This window comes from Salmo salar, chromosome 15 (genome assembly GCF_965601325.2).
Source record: "Salmo salar chromosome 15, fSalSal1, whole genome shotgun sequence".
NCBI classification, from domain to species: domain Eukaryota; kingdom Metazoa; phylum Chordata; class Actinopteri; order Salmoniformes; family Salmonidae; genus Salmo; species Salmo salar.
This window is the reverse complement of record NC_138305.1, coordinates 35,227,098-35,250,558: the sequence shown is the minus strand read 5'-3', so window position 1 is coordinate 35,250,558 and position 23,461 is coordinate 35,227,098. Positions and strand designations below refer to the sequence as shown.

The 23,461-nt window shown below is 44.8% G+C and overlaps 1 protein-coding gene across 1 annotated transcript in view; it reads right to left on the bottom strand.

Annotated features, from left to right (window-relative positions):
• Positions 1–23,461, bottom strand: part of LOC106571254 (arf-GAP with SH3 domain, ANK repeat and PH domain-containing protein 2) — a 39,697-nt gene that overhangs the window by 12,126 nt on the left and 4,110 nt on the right. The window contains exons 2-16 of the mRNA XM_014144069.3: positions 21,415–21,487; positions 16,608–16,753; positions 12,353–12,427; positions 10,250–10,299; positions 6,723–6,852; positions 6,502–6,587; positions 6,299–6,374; positions 6,086–6,172; positions 5,023–5,123; positions 4,386–4,455; positions 2,716–2,803; positions 2,425–2,473; positions 2,004–2,173; positions 366–499; positions 52–146 (exon numbers count right to left, since the gene is read on the bottom strand). Of these exons, the coding sequence (XP_013999544.3) occupies positions 52–146; positions 366–499; positions 2,004–2,173; positions 2,425–2,473; positions 2,716–2,803; positions 4,386–4,455; positions 5,023–5,123; positions 6,086–6,172; positions 6,299–6,374; positions 6,502–6,587; positions 6,723–6,852; positions 10,250–10,299; positions 12,353–12,427; positions 16,608–16,753; positions 21,415–21,487 (1,430 nt within the window). The remainder of the gene's footprint in view (positions 1–51; positions 147–365; positions 500–2,003; positions 2,174–2,424; positions 2,474–2,715; positions 2,804–4,385; positions 4,456–5,022; positions 5,124–6,085; positions 6,173–6,298; positions 6,375–6,501; positions 6,588–6,722; positions 6,853–10,249; positions 10,300–12,352; positions 12,428–16,607; positions 16,754–21,414; positions 21,488–23,461) is intronic.

The window sequence follows — 23,461 nt, the reverse complement described above, 5'->3', positions numbered from 1 at the left end:
TATTCAGTGTTGTTCCTGTTTTGTTGGCCTGCCCTGCAGTCTGTCACTTACATGTCACTGGAGGGGTTCGGTTTAATCACGCTCTGTGCAGACAGGTCCGCCTCCATGATCTCATTGAAACCTGCGTTCCCTACATTCTTAGCCAGCTGGGGAAGACCAGGTAGAGCACACGTAAATTTCGTATCGGCTCAGCCTTTATTAATATAGCCTGGTCCCAGATTTGTTTGTGACGAACATGGACAATGACCAATGACCATGTCAAGACACCATGAACAGATCTGGGGACCACACTACTGATAATCTTGCTAACTATACTATAGTACAAAAGTCTGTCAAATAAAATCCTAAAAGCCTGTAGTATCTACCAGGAGCTCTGAGGTTCCCAGGACATCCAGTGTGAGAGACTGTATTCTAGAGTAGTGGACACCCATCTCCCTGTGGATTCCAGAACACTCGATGCAGATGAGCACTCCCAGGTTAGTGGAGAGCCAGGTGGGATCTGAAGACAGAGATAGAGGATATTATCAGTGTTAAGACTAGTGTGCTGTATCCCGGGGTGGTCTGACGCTAGCTAACATTGCCTCAGGGCACACATGTAGAGATGTAGGATCTTAATTTGACCCAGTTTTCTACAGCAGGAAAATAATCCTGCAGCAACAGGAAATGTGAATTATTATGGGGATTATAATCAATGGCCATTTTTTGTAGGAGTTGATAAATTTTTCATTAGGGTAAATCAAGTCTGACATTTTAAAATGGAAGTTACACACTTTAGAAGCCTTTTTAGACCTCGAATACACTACAAGTTTGCATTTCCTCCTGCACAGGAAAATTCTCAGCAACAAAAGATTGATCAAATTAAGATTCTACATTTGTATGCCAGCGCTGGAGGAGAGGCACACCATTTCTCCTCTTCATTTTCCTGTCTTTCTCAACTGTCGCTGTCCAATAAACTTGAAAAATACTTTAAAAAAAGCAATAAAAAGAAAAAAGACTAGAGTGATCCCATTATAAGTTCTCACCTGAAATAGTTGCACCGTTAAATAAAGTTCCACTCCTAAGAAGGAGCTGTAGTTTATTGATGCACTATTTTCAGTGTCCCATGAGTGTAAATTCTACACTATTCCCTATATACACTGAGTGTACAAAACATAAAGAACAGCTTCCTAATATTGAGTTGCACCCCCTTTTGCCCCCAGAACAACCTCAATTCGTCGGGTCATGGACTCTACAAGGTTTTAAAAGCATTCCACAGGGATGCTGGCCCATGTTGACTCCAATGCTTCCCACAGTTGTGTCAAGTTGGCTGGATGTTCTTTGGGTGGTGGACCATTCTTGATACACACGGGAAACTGAGTGTGAAAAACCCAGCAGTGTTGCAGTTCTTGACACACTCAAACAGGTGCGCCTGGCACCTACTACCATACCCCATTCAAAGGCACTTAAATCTTTTGTCTTGCCCATTCAACCTCTGAATGGCACACATACACAATCCATGTCTCAATTGTCTCAAGGCTTAAAAATCCTTCTCTAACCTGTCTCCTCCCCTTCATCTACACTGATTGAAGTGAATTTAGCAAGTGACATCAATAAGGGATCATAGCTTTTACCTGGATTCACCTGGTCAGTCTGTCAGGGAAAGAGTAGGTGTTCATAATGTTTTGTACACTCAGTGTATAGGCCCAGTGGGATTTCAGTAACATCCGACGGCCGGAACAGCCAACACTCTTTCTTCTGTCTTTGCGGAGCTAATCTGACTGACCTAACAAAGACTCCTAAGAATGTGTGTGCAGCACATGGAGAAAAGCCCATGTCAATCGTCAAACCATGCAAGGTTGTACATTCAGCCTTGTAAATTACTAAACCCACATCAGACCCTCACACATTCACATATATCACATATGTACACTGTGCTTACTTCACTTTGATATAATAACCCTCTGGGAGGAAGACCACAAAACGTTCATGCTGCCTTTTCCCAGCATGCTCTGTGTGTCACTCACTGGGCGCTCCGCAGTCGCAGCACACATCGTTTCCGCTCATCCTCTTGACCTCGCTGACAATGGCCTTGGTCAGCTCCTGGACTATGTTGTTCTCCCCTCCCTCATCCTGGTCTCCTTTGAAGGCATCGTTCAGGGCTTCCTCCTTACTGTTCTGCAGGACTGAGATCCATCTGAAAACACAGGCAGCCGAGAGAACCAGTGAGCTCTGAGGGCAAAGGTTGAGTCCCATATGGCACCCTATTCCCTATGTAGTGCGCTACCTTTGACCGGAGCCCTATGGGGAATAGGGTTCCATTAGTGACGCGAAAAACTTTAAAGAGAATCTGAGAGACCAATTACATGTACCACCTGTATGATATACACACCACGTTCACACACAAACCTGCATAGTGCAACAGGCCCAGACAGGTACAGTACTTACATCTGACACTCTGCCTCATCCTCAGCTTGAAAGTGATAGGTTCTATCATCTGTTTAGACAAATAATAGGCTGATTGAGCAACATGCAACTGGCATTTGCAATAAGAGGCATTTGCAGTAAGGGATGCTAAGAGACTCGATGGAAGACACATGTCTGTCATTCAATAAATATCATATCAGAGAGTCTAGGGAATAAAGTATGTTTTCTATCATGCTTTTGCTATTTTAGCTAGATATGCAGACTAGTGTTGCAGATGTTTGAGATGGAGCATCAAAGTGTTGCTTAAGTTACGTGAGAAGAGATCAAAGCTTTTCTTCTCATCCGGGTTACGCTTCACTTGACAGGTAAGCAGGTTGAGTTTAGCTGGTGGTGTGTTAGCCTATGAGAGAGGAGCAGAGAAGAGTAAGAGAACCGAGGGGGCCAGACTGCTGAAGTTGATCATGTTGTATTCATGCCACTTTCCCAGTTGGGTAATGCCAAACAGTAAAAAAACATTTAAAAAATAAAAAGAGAAAGTCAAATGCAGCAGCCTCCTAAAAATGTATCGTTGGCCTTTTCCTCTTTGTCCTGTTGAATGAAACGTTATGCTTACAGCCACATCTCTGTAAAGGCCCAAAGAACAGCAGTGTTGTCGCACAATTACTGTCAGTTATTTCATGTAAAATGCAGGGAAACAGAACAAATGTGATCCTTTTCTTCCATTATCACTGGACAAATTCACTGTGGAAACTATTTCAAATGGCTACCCAGACTATTTGCATTGCCAACCCCCCCACCCCCCCCCGATACGTCGCTGCTACTCTCTGTTATTATCTATGCATAGTCACTTTAATAACTCAACCTACATGTACATGTTACCTCAATTACCTCGACTAACTGGTGCCCCCACACATTGACTCTGTACCGGTACCCCCTGTATATAGCCTCCACATTGACTCTGTACCGGTACCCCCTGTATATAGCCTCCACATTGACTCTGTACCGATACCCCCTGTATATAGCCTCCACATTGACTCTGTACCGGTACCCCCTGTATATAGCCTCCACATTGACTCTGTACCGATACCCCCTGTATATAGCCTCCACATTGACTCTGTACCGGTACCCCCTGTATATTGTCTCTATTGTTATTTTACTGCTGCTCTTTAATTACTTGTTCTTTTTATTTCTTAAACTGCATTGTTGGTTAGGGGCTTGTAAGTAAGCATTTCACTGTCTACACACCTGTTGTATTCGGCGCATGTGACTAATACAATTTGATTTGATGCTCGGGGGGAATTCACTGTGGAAGCCATGCTCAGGGGGAATTCACTGTGGAAGCCATGCTCAGGGGGAATTCACTGTGGAAGTCATGCTCAGGGGGAATTCACTGTGGAAGCCATGCTCAGGGGGAATTCACTGTGGAAGCCATGCTCAGGGGGAATTCACTGTGGAAGTCATGCTCAGGGGGAATTCACTGTGGAAGCCATGCTCAGGGGGAATTCACTGTGGAAGTCATGCTCAGGGGGAATTCACTGTGGAAGTCATGCTCAGGGGGAATTCACTGGGGAAGCCATGCTCAGGGGGAATTCACTGGGGAAGCCATGCTCAGGGGGAATTCACTGTGGAAGCCATGCTCAGGGGGAATTCACTGTGGAAGTCATGCTCAGGGGGAATTCACTGTGGAAGCCATGCCCAGGGGCAATTGTATCTTTCAAACAATATCTCAGTACTGTGTCTGGTGAGAAGCTGCTATAATGTTAGAGGTTTTAGGACCTGACACAGGTTTGTCAGTTACTGAAATGATCAGTCACGACATTCTGTGATCACAACTGAGACAATGCTATGCCTTACAGAATCCCACTGACTGACATGTACTATGTACTGTATATTCACACCGTAAGGAGAGGGCCATGCATGACAGCATGCATGAAGGAAAGTGAGTGACCAATAGGAGAAGACAAAAACAGGAAGTCTCTTACCGTTCCATGGGAGATAGTCAGGAACCCGTTCTTCACCGAACACTTCCTCTTTTGCCACACCTTCCTGAGACTGAAGAAGAGTAAACATTCATTATTTCACTAGAACACTCTATTCCTCTACGGCACAGCTTCTATATCACAAACCACAACCAAATCCAGAACAAATTCCAGAAAGTGTACAGTATTATATAAAGCCATTATTGCATGGAACTCCCTTCCATCTCATATTGTTCAAATGAACAGCAAACCTGGTTTAAAAAAACAGATAAAGTAACACCTCACAGCACAACACCTCTCCCCTATTTGACCTAGATAGTTTGTGTGTACGTATTGATATGAAGGCTACGTGTGCATTTTTTTTAATGTATGTAGTTCTGTCCTTGATGTTCTTGTCTATTAATGTTCTGTATTATGTCATGTTTCATGTTTTGTGTGGACCCCAGGAAGAGTAGCTGCTGCTTTCACAACAGCTAACAAAATACCAAACCATACCATTTCATGAACAGCAAATGGAATGATGTATGTGATAAGGCCATCATATCATCATATTACCCCAGCGCCTCGATTCAAACAGCTCCTCTTGGCTCTGTGTAAGAGACCAGAGGCCAAATTGGTGATTGAAGCTCTGTCCACTCACCCCTCACTCTTCTTGTACAGCATTCCACAGCGTTCTGTACCGTGGGCCTTATTCCCCTGGAGCTGGTGAAGGCTGTATCCAGTCTGCTTGACCTGGGTATCCTAATGCATCAGAGACACACTCAGTCACGAGGACATAACACTTCTCCCATAGCACAGGTGTTCATCTGAATCAAGTTTCTTCAATGTCCTCTCCTGAAGGCCTATTCTACTCTGCTTAAAAATGATGGTGCGTTGCAATTCTATACAGGCCTTTTTGAGAGCCATATATGAAGCAAGCCATTGAGCACTTTTTTGGTTCTACATAGCACCATTTCTTCTAGCAGTGTAGGTGTACACCTTGCAGCCTTATTTTGATATATTCAAATAGAGTGAGTGACTCTAGAATCTGGAAGCAATTGAGATTTGAATGGAGGGCTTGAGTAGAGCCTTGCATTCAGAAAATATTACAGATATCAATGTGTGCAGTGGTCAGGAAGTTTGGAAGGATTTTAAGGGAATAAAAACAGCTATCAGTGTTTAAGAACATTGATTATGGCAATGTCCCAAATAGCACCCTATGGGCCATGGTAAAAGGTAGTGCACTATATAGGGAATAGGGTGCCATTTGGAACTCCGCCTTGATTGGGGAAAGAGCTAAAGTTCACCAAGAAAGCAGACATTCACTCTCCAAGCCACTGGTGGAAACCATGATCAGTCTATTGCATTGTAACATGACACAACACACAAGACTAGTCATCTATACTCCTGTAAGTAGACTAGGGTCTTGTGAGGTAGAACTACTGGCTTTTCCTATTTTCCTATGACAAGACAGGTAAGACTAAATACATTACAGTATATGTGCTATAACTGGTCTGTCATTGGATTATGTCCCTTCCTCTCTGCTACCAAGCTAATGTAACTGGTGGGATCTGAATACTGGTCTCCTACTCAGTAAACCATAAGAACAAGAGGAAATTCCCTCTTGGGCCAAAGGTGACACTAGTTTTAAGTCGCAGGCAGGCAGGGCTACCTCATCCCACCTAAATCACCTGCGCTACTTACTCCAGTGATTGAGAGCTCACCTCTTTCTGTTCAGACTGTAGGGAGGACTTGAGAACGTCTCTGAGCTCACTAAGCTGTTTCCTCTCTCCATCTTGGGTCTGTTTGATCTGAGAAACAGGAAGTGAGAGAACTGTGTGAGGTGAATGACACATTATTGACAGACAAGCAGTAAAACCATGGTAACATCCAAAGAGAATATTAGAAAATATGGATGCTTGGAGAGAGTGGCTCACTATAGTCAAGTCTGTAGCCAGTTTCTCTATGGAAGGTTTGAGGCTATTCACTGTGTTCAGACCATCCTGGAAAAAGCTGCGAGGAGAGAGGAAACAGAGGTCACCAGGAGTCAAGATGGGTCAAGCATTAGCCTCCTACAAAAGACAAATGCATTGACTAAACAGTGCTAATCTGACATCACTTGTAAATGAAAACAACATACTTGCATTGGGCGTGGAAATATTTTATGAGGTTCTGGAGAAAGTCGACCCCCTTCTTCGTTTTAATTTCATTCACTTTGAGAAGATACTGTAGACAAAATAAGACATACCGAGTAACAATATTAACGAACATGTGTAAATACTCCTCCGTGGACCCTGTTGTGTCTTCTATCCTGCATAGCCTCTGATAGGTGAAATAATTAGCCAGTTTCAACCTTCTCACCTCACACATCTGGAGCTGAAAGAGGCGTCTCTCCTTCTCCATCTCCTCAGCGATCTCTCCTCCACTGAACTCTGTCCGTATCATCCCATGTTGCTTAGCATGCTCCTTCTTCTCCTTCTCTATCTTAGTGCTGCAGGGAACACAGAGGGCTCAGTGAGGATGATGAAGCACAGGATGAATGGATGAAGAAGGAAAATCATTCACTAATTAACATGATATCAATATCTGCTCAATCAAAACTTACAACCAACCGATTGCAGCATTACCACAAAAATGGAGGAGGCAAGTGGGAAAGGAAGAAGGTAGGAAACTTGTTTACCTGCCATATATTAAAGATTGGCTGAAAGGAATTGGCATAAATAGAAAAATATAGCAGTTTTATTTGAGGACAAAAATGTTGACAGCTGCATACAGGTTGCAAAATAAATGGGAAGAGATTTTCGATGTACCGATTCCATGGCACATGGTTTCTGAACTGGTACAAAAAAACAACACTTGATTTCGACACTTCGATTTAAATTATTATATACAATTCTTGCCACCAACAGAATGCTATACATATGGGGCATACAACAATCTCAGCTCTGTAGATTTTGCTGCGAAGAGACAAAATCAATAGATTATTTATTCTGGTACTACCCCTATGTAACTTGTTTCTAATCACAGGTTCAGGAAGGGTTAAAAAAATCACAACATGCACTTCAAATTGACCTTAGTGTTGGGCAATTTGGAAAGCCATAGTCAGCCAATCAATAATATAATAATACTCATAGGAAAGGTTTTCATCTTTAGCTCACAATCTGCGAATACTGTGCAATTAGAAAGCTTAAAAATGATGTAAAACATCACAGTACAATTGAAAAATATATGACACATGGAAACCAAATGAGGGTGGTCTATGGTGATAGGTGGGATTAAAGAGCTTATGTTTGGTAATGTATTATTGTTATGTGACAGCTTTCTATAAAAGTACCATGTATGTAAAAGGTATATGTCAAATGTATGTACAAGTAGCAGAAAAGCTGTAAAATATATATATATATATATATATGTCCTCCGAAGATGGGATGGGTTAATAAAAAATAAAATGATATCAATATTTAAACCGTTCTCATTCCCTTAGAGTGAGTCATCAAACCACCAGTCAATCACATCAACCAAAAGGCTCTATGACTACGCCACAGGTGTTTTGTACAAGGCAATGGTCTTTAGTAAACTAGTAACTTTTAAATGCCCTGCCCAGCCCTCATACAGTGAACTAGAATGATCTCCCTGTGAAGTAATTTATCAAATAAATGTATAAAAGAGCTTATTCACGTCTTTTACGCCTGTCATGCTGAAAATTAAAAGATACTGTTGGGACGTCCAACATGTACTGCACAATTTCAGAAATGCAAACCCCTTGTCTGTCCATACCGTAGTTCATTCAACACTAAATAAATCTCAGACAGACAAAAATCAGTGTTCACAAAAAATGTGTGGAGTTTTGTATTGACATACCAACAGGTGCCGCAATAGTAGGTCTAGTGTCATTTTTTCTCTCTTAAGGTCTGTCTGCCTTATCAGCTGTTTCATGAATAGTAGCAGTTGACCTTTTACTAGCTTCCATTGTGTCCCATTTCTAGTTGTTGTTAAGCTGAACCCACACATGCAACTTCATGGTGCAGCTTACTCTTATTCTAACAGGTACGCAGGCTGTTCAACAAATCTATTCCCCCCCACCCCCCTCTGACACATTTTCCTTGTGCTCATAAGGTACAATCACTAACTTATGCTTAACCCACATACAGTAACAGGTTGTGTAGTTTTGAAACTCTCAAACTGTGGTGGTAGTGATGGTAGTGGTAGTGGTGGTTGTAGTGGGTGGGGTGGGTGGGGGATAGTAGGGGTGGTGGTGGTGGTAGTAGTGGTGATGGTAGTGGTGATAGTAGGGGTGGTGGTAGTAGTGGTGGTAGTGGTGATGGTAGTAGTGGTGGTGGTGATAGTAGGGGTGGTGGTAGTAGTGATGGTAGTGATAGTAGGGGTGGTGGTAGTAGTGGTGGTAGTGGTGGTGGTAGTGGGGGATGGTAGTAGTGATGGTGGTGGTGGTGGTGGTGGGTGGAGTAGTGGTGGTGGTAGTAGTGATGGTGATGGTAGTAGTGATGGTAGTGGTGGTGGTGGTGATGGTAGTAGTGGTGGTGGTAGTAGTGGTGGTGGTAGTAGTGGATGGTAGTGGTGGGTGGTGGGTGGTGGGTGGTAGTGAGTGAAAGTGGTGATAGTAGGGGTGGTGATGGTGGTAGTGGTTGTAGTGATGGTAGTGGTGGTGGTAGTGGTGATAGTAGTGGTAGGGGTGGTGGTAGTGATGGTGGTGATAGTAGTGGTAGTGGTGGTGGTGATAGTAGTGGTAGTGGTGGTGGTGATAGTAGTGGTAGTGGTGGTGGTGATAGTAGTGGTAGGGGTGGTGATAGTGATGGTGGTGATAGTAGTGGTAGTGGTGGTGGAGATAGTAGTGGTAGGGGTGGTGGCAGTGGTGTTGGTAGTAGTAGTAGTAGTAGTGGTAGTAGTGGTGGTGGTAGTGGTAGTAGTAGTAGTAGTAGTGGTGGTGGTGGTGGTGGTAGTAGTGGTGGTGGTGGTGGTGGTAGTAGTGGTGGTAGTAGTAGTAGTAGTAGTAGTAGTAGTGGTGGCGGTAGTAGTAGTGGTGGTGGTAGTAGTAGTAGTGGTAGTGGTGGCGGTAGTAGTAGTCGTGGTGGTAGTAGTAGTAGTAGTAGTGGTAGTGGTGGCGGTAGTAGTAGTCGTGGTGGTAGTAGTAGTAGTGGTAGTGGTGGCGGTAGTAGTAGTCGTGGTGGTGGTAGTAGTAGTAGTGGTAGTAGTGGTGGTAGTAGTGGTGGTGGTAGTGGTGGAGGTGGTGGTAGTGGTAGTAGTAGTGGTAGTAGTGGTGGTGGTAGTAGTGGCGGTGGTGGTAGTGGTAGTAGTAGCAGTGGTAGTATTGGTAGTAGTAGCAGTGGTAGTGGTGATAGTGGTAGTAGTAGTGGTGGTAGTGGTAGTAGTAGTGGTAGAAGTAGTAGTAGTGGTAGTGGTAGTGGTGGTAGTAGTAGTGGTAGTAGTAGTGGTAATAGTGATAGTAGTAGTAGTGGTGGTAGTAGTAGCAGTGGTAGTATTGGTAGTGGTGATAGTGGTAGTGGTAGTAGTAGTAGTGGTAGAAGTAGTAGTAGTGGTAGTGGTGGTGGTAGTAGTAGTGGTAGTAGTGGTAGAAGTAGTAGTAGTGGTAGTGGTGGTGGTAGTAGTAGTGGTAGTAGTAGTGGTGGTAGTAGTAGTGGTGGTAGTAGTAGTGGTGGTAGTAGTAGTGGTGGTAGTAGTGGTGGTAGTAGTAGTGGTGGTAGTGGTGGTGGTAGTAGTGGTAGTAGTGGTGGTGGTGGTAGTAGTGGTAGTAGTGGTGGTGGTAGTAGTGGTAGTAGTGGTGGTGGTAGTAGTGGTGGTAGTGGTGGTGGTAGTAGTGGTAGCGGTGAAACAGAGGAAGTTGTGATAATAATAACGTTGCTCAAACTCACACTTTAGTTTCATAATCCTTCCAGGCTTTATCAAAAGGCTTTTTAAGATCCTGTGGAAATAAAACAGAAACATAACAGTATTAATACAAAGGATACAAATGACATGAGCTGAAGTCATGACTTTCAACTGGCTCAAAACTGTGATATTAAAGGTTAAAGGATATTAAGATATTACAGTGCCTTGCGAAAGTATTCGGCCCCCTTGAACTTTTCGACCTTTTGCCACATTTCAGGCTTCAAAAATAAAGATATAAAACTGTATTTTTTTGTGAAGAATCAACAACAAGTGGGACACAATCATGAAGTGGAACGAAATTTATTGGATATTTCAAACTTTTTTAACAAATAAAAAACTGAAAAATTGGCCGTGCAAAATTATTCAGCCCCTTTACTTTCAGTGCAGCAAACTCTCTCCAGAAGTTCAGTGAGGATCTCTGAATGATCCAATGTTGACCTAAATGACTAATGATGATAAATAGAATCCACCTGTGTGTAATCAAGTCTCCGTATAAATGCACCTGCTCTGTGATAGTCTCAGAGGTCCGTTTAAAGCGCAGAGAACATCATGAAGAACAAGGAACACACCAGGCAGGTCCGAGATACTGTTGTGGAGAAGTTTAAAGCCGGATTTGGATACAAAAAGATTTCCCAAGCTTTAAACATCCCAAGGAGCACTGTGCAAGCGATAGTATTGAAATGGAAGGAGTATCAGACCACTGCAAAGGAGAAGACTGATCAGAGATGCAGCCAAGAGGCCCATGATCACTCTGGATGAACTGCAGAGATCTACAGCTGAGGTGGGAGACTCTGTCCATAGGACAACAATCAGTCGTATACTGCACAAATCTGGCCTTTATGGAAGAGTGGCAAGAAGAAAGCCATTTCTTAAAGATATCCATAAAAAGTGTCGTTTAAAGTTTGCCACTAGCCACCTGGGAGACACACCAAACATGTGGAAGAAGGTGCTCTGGTCAGATGAAACTAAAATCGAACTTTTTGACAACAATGCAAAACGTTATGTTTGGCGTAAAAGCAACACAGCTCATCACCCTGAACACACCATCCCCACTGTCAAACATGGTGGTGGCAGCATCATGGTTTGGGCCTGCTTTTCTTCAGCAGGGGCAGGGAAGATGGTTAAAATTGATGGGAAGATGGATGGAGCCAAATACAGGACCATTCTGGAAGAAAACCTGATGGAGTCTGCAAAAGACCTGAGACTGGGACGGAGATTTGTCTTCCAACAAGACAATGATCCAAAACATAAAGCAAAATCTACAATGGAATGGTGCACAAATAAACATATCCAGGTGTTAGAATGGCCAAGTCAAAGTCCAGACCTGAATCCAATCGAGAATCTGTGGAAAGAACTGAAAACTGCTGTTCACAAACGCTCTCCATCCAACCTCACTGAGCTCGAGCTGTTTTGCAAGGAGGAATGGGCAAAAATGTCAGTCTCTCGATGTGCAAAACTGATAGAGACATACCCCAAGCGACTTACAGCTGTAATCGCAGCAAAAGGTGGCGCTACAAAGTATTAACTTAAGGGGGCTGAATAATTTTGCACGCCCAATTTTTCTGTTTTTTATTTGTTAAAAAAGTTTGAAATATCCAATAAATTTCGTTCCACTTCATGATTGTGTCCCACTTGTTGTTGATTCTTCACAAAAAATTACAGTTTTATATCTTTAAAGCCTGAAATGTGGCAAAAGGTCAAAGTTCAAGGGGGCCGAATACTTTCGCAAGGCACTGTAAGTATGGGATAAGCCTACTCCCTCTTGTGCCACCGTGGTTCTGAGTGGTATATTAAAACACACGTTCTGACGTGGTATATTAAAACACACGTTCTGAGTGGTATATTAAAACACACGTTCTGAGTGGTATATTAAAACACACGTTCTGAGTGGTATATTAAAACACACGTTCTGAGTGGTATATTAAAACACACGTTCTGAGTGGTATATTAAAACACACGTTCTGAGTGGTATATTAAAACACACGTTCTGACTGGTATATTAAACACACGTTCTGACTGGTATATTAAAACACATGTTCTGACTGGCATGATAAAACACTGTGATTAATAATATGTTATACACCTACCCCTTTGACCCCTTTCAGGTCTCCTTTCAGTAGACTGTCTAAGGGGAAGGTAATGATGTTGTTCATGTTCTGCAACTGAAAACAACAATTAGAGAGAGAGAGGGACAGAGGGATGTAGAGACAGAGTGACAGAGTGATGTAGAGACAGAGTGATGTAGAGAGAGTGACAGAGTGATGTAGAGAGGGCAGAGTGATGTAGGCAGGGAGAGGGGTGACAGAGTGATGTAGAGAGAGTGACAGAGTGATGTAGAGACAGAGTGATGTAGAGAGAGTGAGAGAGTGATGTAGAGACAGAGAGACAGAGTGATGTAGAGACCGGGTGATGTAGAGACAGAGTAATGTAGAGAAAGAGAGAGTGATGTAGAGACGAGTGATGTAGAGAGGGCAGAGTGATGTAGAGAGAGGACGAGGAGAGAGCGGTGATGTAGAGACAGAGGACAGAGTGATGTAGAGACAGAGAGACAGAGTGAGGGCCGGGTGAGAGAGCAGAGAGAGGGGGGGGGGGGGGGGGGGGGGCAGAGTGAGGGGGGGGGGGGCGGCGGTGAGAGAGCAGAGAGACAGAGTGACGTAGAGACAGAGAGACAGAGTGACGTAGAGAAAGAGAGAAAGAGTGATGTAGAGACAGAGTGATGTAGAGACAGATGTAGAGACAGAGAGATGTAGAGACAGAGTGACAGAGTGACAGAGTGATGTAGAGAGAGTGACAGAGTGATGTAGAGACAGAGTGAGAGAGTGATGTAGAGACAGAGAGACAGAGTGATATAGAGAAAGGGAGACAGAGTGATGTAGAGACAGAGTGATGTAGAGACAGAGTGACAGAGAGATGTAGAGACAGAGAGACAGATTGATGTAGAGAGAGTGACAGAGTGATGCAAAGACAAAGTGATGTAGAGAAAGTGATGTAGAGACAGAGAGATAGAAACAGAGTGATGTAGAGACAAAGTGATTTAGAGAGAGAGACAGAGTGATGTAGAGACAAAGTGATTTAGAGAGAGAGACAGAGTGATGTAGAGACAAAGTGATTTAGAGACAGAGAGACAGAGTGATGTAGAGACAGTGACAGAGTGACAGAGTGATGCAGAGACAGAGAGAGATGCAGAGATAGAGAGATGTAGAGACAGAGTGACAGAGTGATGTAGAGACAAATTGATGTAGAGACAGAGTGACAGAGTGATGTAGAGAGAGTGATGTAGAGACAGAGTGACAGAGAGATGTAGAGACAGAGAGACAGATTGATGTAGAGAGAGTGACAGAGTGATGCAAAGACAAAGTGATGTAGACAAAGTGATGTAGAGACAGAGAGATAGAAACAGAGTGATGTAGAGACAAAGTGATTTAGAGAGAGAGACAGAGTGATGTAGAGACAAAGTGATTTAGAGACAGAGAGACAGAGTGATGTAGAGACAGTGACAGAGTGACAGAGTGATGCAGAGACAGAGAGAGATGCAGAGATAGAGAGATGTAGAGACAGAGTGACAGAGTGATGTAGAGACAAATTGATGTAGAGACAGAGTGATGTAGAGACAGAGAGACAGAGTGATGTAGAGAGTGACAGAGTGATGTCGAGAGAGTGACAGAGTAATGTAGAGACAGAGTGCTGTAGAGACAGAGAGACAGAGTGATGTAGAGAGAGTGACAGAGAGTGATGAGAGAGAGTGACGTTGAGACAGAGTGATGTAGAGACAGAGAGACAGAGTGATGTAGAGACAGAGTGATGTAGAAACAGAGAGAGAGTGATGTAGAAACAGAGAGACAGAGTGATGTAGAAACAGAGAGACAGAGTGATGTAGAGTCAAATTGATATAGAGACAGAGAGATATAGACAGAGTGACAGAGTGATGTAGAGAGTGACAGCGTGATGTAGAGAGAGTGATGTAGAGACAGAGATACAGAGTGATGCAGAGACAGAGAGATGCAGAGACAAAGTGATGTAGAGACAGTGATGTAGAGACAAAGTGATGTAGTGACAGAGAGATGTAGTGACAGAGAGATGTAGTGACAGAGAGACAGAGTAATGTAGAGACAGAGAGATGTAGAAACAGAGTGATGTAGAGACAGAGAGAGTGACAGCGTGATGTAGAGAGAGTGATGTAGAGACAGAGGAGGAGGGCAGAGTGATGTAGAGAGAGTGACAGAGTGATGTAGAGAGAGTGACAGAGTGATGTAGAGGCATAGTGATGTAGAGACAGAGAGAGAGACAGAGTGATGTAGAGAGAGAGTGACAGAGTGATGTAGAGACAGAGATGATGTAGAGAGCGAGAGAGACAGAGTGATGTAGAGAGTGACAGAGTGATGTTGAGAGAGTGACAGAGTGATGTAGAGAAAGTGATGTAGAGACAGAGAGATGTAGAAACAGAGTGATGTAGAGACAGAGAGATGTAGAGACAGAGAGACAGAGTGATGTAGAGACAGAGTGATGTAGACAGAGAGACAGAGTGATGTAGAGACAGAGAGATGTAGAGACAGAGATGATGTAGAGACAGAGAGATGTAGAGACAGAGAGATGTAGAGACAGAGAGATGTAGAGACAGAGAGATGTAGAGACAGAGAGATGTAGAGACAGAGTGATGTAGACAGAGAGATGTAGACAGAGTGATGTAGAGACAGAGTGATGTAGAGACAGAGAGACAGAGTGATGTAGAGACAGAGTGATGTAGAGACAGAGAGACAGAGTGATGTAGAGACAGTGAGATGTAGAGACAGAGAGACAGAGTGATGTAGAGACAGAGACAGAGTGATGTAGAGAGAGTGACAGAGTGATGCAGAGACAGAGTGATGTTGAGAGAGTGATGTAGAGACAGAGAGTGATGTAGAGAGAGAGTGACAGAGTGATATAGAGACAGAGAGACAGAGCTATCTAGAGACAGAGTGATGTAGAGAGAGTGATGTAGAGAGTGACAGAGTGATGTAGAGACAGTGAGATGTAGAGACAGAGAGACAGAGTGATGTAGAGACAGAGAGAGATGCAGAGACAGAGAGATGTAGAGACAGAGTGACAGAGTGATGTAGAGACAAATTGATGTAGAGACAGAGAGATGTAGACAGAGTGACAGAGTGATGTAGAGAGAGTGACAGCGTGATGTAGAGACGAGTGATGTAGATACAGAGAGACAGAGTGATATAGAGACAGAGAGATGTAGAGACAGAGCGGTGATGTAGAGACAGTGAGATGTAGAGACGAGAGACTGAGGGATGTAGAGAGAGTGACAGAGTGATGCAGAGACAGGGTGATGTATAGACAGAGAGACAGAGTGATGTAGAGACAGAGTGATGTAGAGACAGAGACTGTATGATGTAGAGAGAGTGACAGAGTGATGTAGAGACAGAGTGATATAGAGACAGAGTGATGTAGAGAAAGAGTGATGTAGAGACAGAGTGATATAGAGACAGAGTGATATAGAGACAGAGACAGAGTGATGTAGAGACAGAGTGATGTAGAGACAGAGTGATGTAGAGACAGAGACAGAGTGATGTAGAGACAAAGTGATGTAGAGACAGAGACAGAGTGATGTAGAGACAGAGTGATATAGAGACAGAGACAGAGTGATGTAGAGACAGAGTGATATAGAGACAGAGTGATGTAGAGACAAAGTGATGTAGAGACAGAGACAGAGTGATGTAGAGACAGAGTGATATAGAGACAGAGACAGAGTGATGTAGAGACAGAGTGATATAGAGACAGAGTGATGTAGAGACAAAGTGATGTAGAGACAGAGACAGAGAGATGTAGAGACAGAGTGATATAGAGACAGAGAGAGTGATGTAGAGACAGAGAGAGAGATGTAGAGAGAGTGACAGAGTAATGTAGAGAGACTGATGTAGAGACAGAGAGACAGAGTGATGTAGAGACAGAGAGATGTACAGAAAGAAAACACTCCACAAGACACACATCACTCAAGTCTACAACAAGGTGTGAAGGAAGCAATAACACTTCACACTTTGAAATTAGCAGCTGAGCACTCAACTACTTCCTGCACAATATCTTTAAAGGCAGGTTCTGCGTGTCATATAGTCAATAGATATACTATAGATACAGTATCTTTAATAAAGGTGTACACTCCACACACTTGGTTGTAGGCCTAAGCAACAGGCCAAATGAAAGGGCAGATAAAAATATGGGTGTGAGAGAGATTGAGAAAAACAGGGGTCACAATGAATGTGCTTGAGAGGTAGAGAAGAAAAGAGGTAGAGACGCAGTATGTGCCAGTGGTTAGCGCTCTGTGTGTGTGTGTGTGTGTGTGTGATGGGGTCTCACCAGGTTCTTGAAGAGGGCTGTAAGCTCTTTGGTAAAGATGGCGAACTTGAGGAAGGCTGAGCCCACCTCCGGATCCTCTCTAGAGACACAGTTGTCTCCGAACTTCTCCATAGACTGAATGTACTGCTCCTCATTGTCAACATGGGCTGAGAAACACAGTAGTCAAATCAAGTCAAATCACAATTTGTGTAAAAGGGATTTTGCATGGGTAACAAACACACTTTACATCATTAAAAACGAATCAGAGAGGCTTTTCACAGACTCTTATTTTAATAGATTTCTCTTATTTTAATATTTCCCATGGAGAGTTCATCAATGAGCTTGACGCCTTTAAGTTCCTTTCCTGAGGATGGCTCACCTCTCACAGTTCTGGGTGACTTTAACCTCCCCACATCTACCTTTGACTCATTCCTCTCTGCCTCCTTCTTTCCACTCCTCTCCTCTTTCGACCTCACCCTCTCACCTTCCCCCCCTACTCACAAGGCAGGCAATACGCTTGACCTCATCTTTACTAGATGCTGTTCTTCCACTAATCTCATTGCAAATCCCCTCCAAGTCTCCGACCACTACCTTGTATCCTTTTCCCTCTCGCTCTCATCCAACACTTCTCACTCTGCCCCTACTCGGATGGTATTGCGCCGTCCCAACCTTCGCTCTCTCTCTCCCGCTACTCTCTCCTCTTCCATCCTATCATCTCTTCCCTCTGCTCAAACCTTCTCCAACCTATCTCCTGATTCTGCCTCCTCAACCCTCCTCTCCTCCCTCTCTGCATCCTTTGATTTCCTCTGTCCCCTATCCTCCAGGCCGGCTCGGTCCTCCCCTCCGCTCCGTGGCTCGACGACTCACTGCGAGCTCACAGAACAGGGCTCCGGGCAGCCGAGCGGAAATGGAGGAAAACTCGCCTCCCTGCGGACCTGGCATCCTTTCACTCCCTCCTCTCTACATTTTCCTCTTCTGTCTCTGCTGCTAAAGCCACTTTCTACCACTCTAAACTCCAAGCATCTGCCTCTAACCCTAGGAAGCTCTTTGCTACCTTCTCCTCCCTCCTGAATCCTCCTCCCCCTCCCCCCCCCCTCCTCCCTCTCTGCGGATGACTTCGTCAACCATTTTGAAAAGAAGGTTGACGACATCCGATCCTCGTTTGCTAAGTCAAACGACACCGCTGGTCCTGCTCACACTGCCCTACCCTGTGCTTTGACCTCTTTCTCCCCTCTCTCTCCAGATGAAATCTCGCGTCTTGTGACGGCCGGCCGCCCAACAACCTGCCCACTTGACCCTATCCCCTCCTCTCTTCTCCAGACCATTTCCGGAGAGCTTCTCCCCTACCTCACCTCGCTCATCAACTCATCCTTGACCGCTGGCTACGTCCCTTCCGTCTTCAAGAGAGCAAGAGTTGCACCCCTTCTGAAAAAACCTACACTCGATCCCTCCGATGTCAACAACTACAGACCAGTATCCCTTCTTTCTTTTCTCTCCAAAACTCTTGAACGTGCCGTCCTTGGCCAGCTCTCTTGCTATCTCTCTCAGAATGACCTTCTTGATCCTAATCAGTCAGGTTTCAAGACTGGGCATTCAACTGAGACTGCTCTTCTCTGTGTCACGGAGGCTCTCCGCACTGCTAAAGCTAACTCTCTCTCCTCTGCTCTCATCCTTCTAGACCTATCTGCTGCCTTTGATACCGTGAACCATCAGATCCTCCTCTCCACCCTCTCCGAGCTGGGCATCTCCGGCGCGGCCCGCGCTTGGATTGCGTCCTACCTGACAGGTCGCTCCTACCAGGTGGCGTGGCGAGAATCTGTCTCCGCACCACGTGCTCTCACCACTGGTGTCCCCCAGGGCTCTGTTCTAGGCCCACTCATATTCTCGCTATACACCAAGTCACTTGGCTCTGTCATATCCTCACATGGTCTCTCATATCATTGCTATGCAGATGACACACAATTAATCTTCTCCTTTCCCCCTTCTGACAACCAGGTGGCGAATCGCATCTCTGCATGTCTGGCAGACATATCAGTGTGGATGACGGATCACCACCTCAAGCTGAACCTCGGCAAGACGGAGCTGCTCTTCCTCCCGGGGAAGGACTGCCCGTTCCATGATCTCGCCATCACGGTTGACAACTCCCTTGTGTCCTCCTCCCAGAGTGCTAAGAGCCTCGGCGTGACCCTGGACAACACCCTGTCGTTCTCCACTAACATCAAGGCGGTGACCCGATCCTGTAGGTTCATGCTCTACAACATTCGCAGAGTACGACCCTGCCTCACACAGGAAGCGGCGCAGGTCCTAATCCAGGCACTTGTCATCTCCCGTCTGGATTACTGCAACTCGTTGTTGGCTGGGCTCCCTGCCTGTGCCATTAAACCCCTACAACTCATCCAGAACGCCGCAGCCCGTCTGGTGTTCAACCTTCCCAAGTTCTCTCACGTCACCCCGCTCCTCCGCTCTCTCCACTGGCTTCCAGTCGAAGCTCGCATCCGCTACAAGGCCATGGTGCTTGCCTACGGAGCTGTGGGGGGAACGGCACCTCCGTACCTTCAGGCTCTGACCAGGCCCTACACCCAAACAAGGGCACTGCGTTCATCCACCTCTAGCCTGCTCGCCTCCCTACCTCTGAGGAAGCACAGTTCCGGCTCAGCCCAGTCAAAACTGTTCGCTGCTCTGGCACCCCAATGGTGGAACAAGCTCCCTCACGACGCCAGGACAGCGGAGTCAATCACCACCTTCCGGAGACACCTGAAACCCCACCTCTTTAAGGAATACCTGGGATAGGATAAAGTAATCCTTCTAACCCCCCCTTAAAAGATTTAGATGCACTATTGTAAAGTGGTTGTTTCACTGGATATTATAAGGTGAATGCACCAATTTGTAAGTCGCTCTGGATAAGAGCGTCTGCTAAATGACTTAAATGTAATGTAATGTAATAGGATCCTCTATGCCATCCTATAGAGTTAGTGAGACTTGTTAGTGGACATTTCATATCTCTGTGATACTGTCTTTTCTAAACTGACCTGACCTGAAAAATGTTAGGTCTGATCACTGATAAACTTGAGGAAGGCGAATACATTCAATTCAATACAACTTTATCCCCCCAGGGACATACAGAAAGCGTCTCATAGAGTGCTGAGCGTCAGGAATTCTCCCTGTAAGACAGGAAATTGGCTTGGATGTGGTGTTCAATCAATCAATCAAATGTATTTATAAAGCCCTTTTTACATCAGCCGATGTCACAAAGTGCTGTACAGAAAGCCAGCCTAAAACCCCAAACAGCAAGCAACGCAGATGTAGAAGCACATGCAGGAGCATGCAGGAGCTTCATTAGAACAGTGTGCATGTCTCAGAAACAGGATGAAAATCATTCTACTACTTTCCTGACTGACTTCCCACCAGTCTCAACACTTTCAGTTGCCATAAATACATGACATAAATCCTGAGTAAAAACACCTAACCCGGTCTGTTGGTGCTGCCTTGCCAACTCAATAGCTATAGGAGTTGTCAACTCAAGACCAGCACAAACAGATCTGGGACCAGACTAACGATGCCATTCTTACACAGCCTTTCATAACAGTGACGAGCATGTTGGGCCTGTAAAGTGTGTGTAAAGACTCAGAGCTTAGTTTACACAGCAGCTCCAAACAAAAGCAATGTGGCGTTAAAGCTAGACTTAAAAATGAATAATATGTACCCATTTATTGTTGAAGAATATAACTTATAAATGCATGATGATCTCAGTTCAACTGTCACACTCCATGAGAACCCAACATATAAGCTTGTTTTACCCCAACGTTTGTTGAGACTGCTTTTTAGCGAAACCGGGGCGGGGGAAAAGAGCTTGTTATTGTTTCAATGAAGGATTCTAGCTTTAAGGTATTTCTAGCATGTGCAGATCCAACTCGGTTAGAGCCGTGATGATCAGCCCCTGGGATTACACTGGGAGGTCTGTGGACTGGGTGGAGAGGGACAGTCATGGAAGAAAAGGGCCTGGGTTTAACCGAGTAGGGACGTTTAATATACCTCTGCTCCTTAGGCCTGCTGGGACAAGTGTGTGGAATGGGAGGAATGTGTTGAGGTGCTATAAACTCTCTCTCATACACTAATGAGTCAGACACACTAATATTATTGTGCAATATACAACTGGAGTATAGAGGTTAGTGGGTGTAGTGAATGTGATATAGATGCTATATACATTATGGATATATGGAAACTGTACACCAGGACTGACTCACTCACTAATGTACTGTCCTGTAATGTACTGCACTGTACTGTTGGTACTGTAATGCACTGTGTTGTACTGTACTGTAATATGCTCTACTGTAATATACTGTACTGTTGTACTGTAATGTACTGTGTTGTACTGCACTGTGCTGTACCGTAGTGTAGTGTGTTGTACTGTACTGTGTTGTACTGTGCTGTAATTACTGAAATGTACTGTAGTGCACTGTAATGTACTGTACTGTAATTACTGTAATGTACTGTACAACTGTGTTGTAGTGTACTGTACTGAACTATGTTGTACTGTGTTGTACTGTGGTGTACTGTACTGTGTTGTAGTGTACTGTGTTGTAGTGTACTGTACTGTAGGGTAGTGTACTATACTGTGGTGTACTGTGTTGCACTGTACTGTACTGTACTGTGTTGCACTGTACTATGTGGTAGTGTACTGTACTGTGTTGCACTATAATGTACTGTGTTGTAGTGTACTGTGTTGTAGTGTACTGTACTATGTGGTAGTGTACTGTACTGTGTTGCACTGTAATGTACTGTGTTGTAGTGTACTGTATTGTACGGTTCTATACTGTTTAGTACTCACCCAGGCCAGAGATGTTTATGGCCTTGACAGACTTCTTGATCTTGTGGAGAACTCCTCTGTCTACATCTAGAGCCTGTAGGGAGAGAGAACACACAGAGACACATCTATGAGGTACATCTAGAGCCTGTAGGGAGAGAGAACACACAGAGACACATCTATGAGGTACATCTAGAGCCTGTAGGGAGAGAGAACACACAGAGACACATCTATGAGGTACATCTAGAGCCTGTAGGGAGAGAGAACACACAGAGACACATCTATGAGGTACATCTAGAGCCTGTAGGGAGAGAGAACACACAGAGACACATCTATGAGGTACATCTAGAGCCTGTAGGGAGAGAGAACACACAGAGACACATCTATGAGGTACATCTAGAGCCTGTAGGGAGAGAGAACACACAGAGACACATCTATGAGGTACATCTAGAGCCTGTAGGGAGAGAGAACACACAGAGACACATCTATGAGGTACATCTAGAGCCTGTAGGGAGAGAGAACACACAGAGACACATCTATGAGGTACATCTAGAGCCTGTAGGGAGAGAGAACACAAAGAGACACATCTATGAGGTACATCATGTTTAACTATTTGTTACTTGTTTAATTATTTGTTACTTTAATTTTCTATTTTTCTACTAATCTATTTTTTACTTACACATTTTTCTTCTTAACTTCTTAAAGCATTGTTGGTTAGGGGCTTGTAAGTAACCATTCACTGTCTACACCTGTTGTATGCGGCGCATGTGACAATAAAATGTGATTTGATTAAGAGGCTGTAGGGAGAGGGATCACAAAGAAACACATCTATGAGGCAGGAAGTAAACAGAAAGTCACTCACTCACTCACAGCCCAGTCCTTAGTCACTGTGTGTGTATGAATTCCCCTGAGATTAGAGCAGTGAATGTGAGAATGGCCATGCAGTCCTGAGCCCAGCCCTACTGTTTACACAGTAACAAGACAGACATGGAAACATGCCAGCCAAGCCCACGGTCTGCCTGCACAACCATAATGCTATAGTGATAGGCAGCCACTCTCTGTGCGTCCAAAATGGCAACATATTCCCATAGGGCTCTGGTTAAAAGTAGTGCACTGCCAAGATACAGTCTCTGATATGAAGCTCAGAAACCAGAGAGGCTGTAAAAACAAGGAAATGGTTTGTGGGAAAACCACACTTGGGAACGATGGGGATCAGATGGTGTGGTCCTGTAATGGCCTACTAAAAGAACAGTGGAGATTAGATGGTGTGGTCCTGTAATGGTCTACTAAAAGAACAGTGGAGATCAGATGGTGTGGTCCTGTAATGGTCTACTAAAAGAACAGTGGAGATTAGATGGTGTGGTCCTGTAATGTAAACAATGCTGTGTCCTTGGTTGATGTGTCAGCCATTCTCTTACACCCTTTTCACACTATCATGCATACCCAAACCAAATGGTTTTGTTTTACTCCACATGTGTCTGGTGGCCGGACATCACCCAGCCCAGGGAGCCCAGCGGACACTCACCCAGCCCAGGGAGCCCAGCGGACACTCACCCAGCCCAGGGAGCCCAGCGGACACTCACCCAGCCCAGGGAGCCCAGCGGACACTCACCCAGCCCAGGGGCCCAGCGGCCCACCCGCCCGGGAGCCCAGCGGCCTCACCCAGCCCAGGGAGCCCAGCGGCCTCCCCGCCCGGGAGCCCAGCGGCCTCACCCAGCCGCAGCCCACTGGGCACAGACGTCAATTCAACGTCTATTCCAGGTTGGTTCAAAGTAATTTCATTAAAATGATGTGGAAACAACATTGATTCAACCAGTGTGTACCCAGTGGGAGGAAGGCACGGGAGCAGACAAGCTGGGACAGGCTGGGCAGTCTGCGAGAGAGAGAGAAAGCATGCTAGGACAGGAGTGCATCAGCCTAGCCCAAGCCCCAGGGACTCTCCCAGGATGCAGCAGTGATCTACCAAGCTAGAGCTTTGTTCTGAGCTAGACTGGAGAGTGATCCTCCTCTGAGACTATATGGTAGTGTTCCCCACCACATAGCTCTGGTCCAGGGCATTACGTGCATCTTG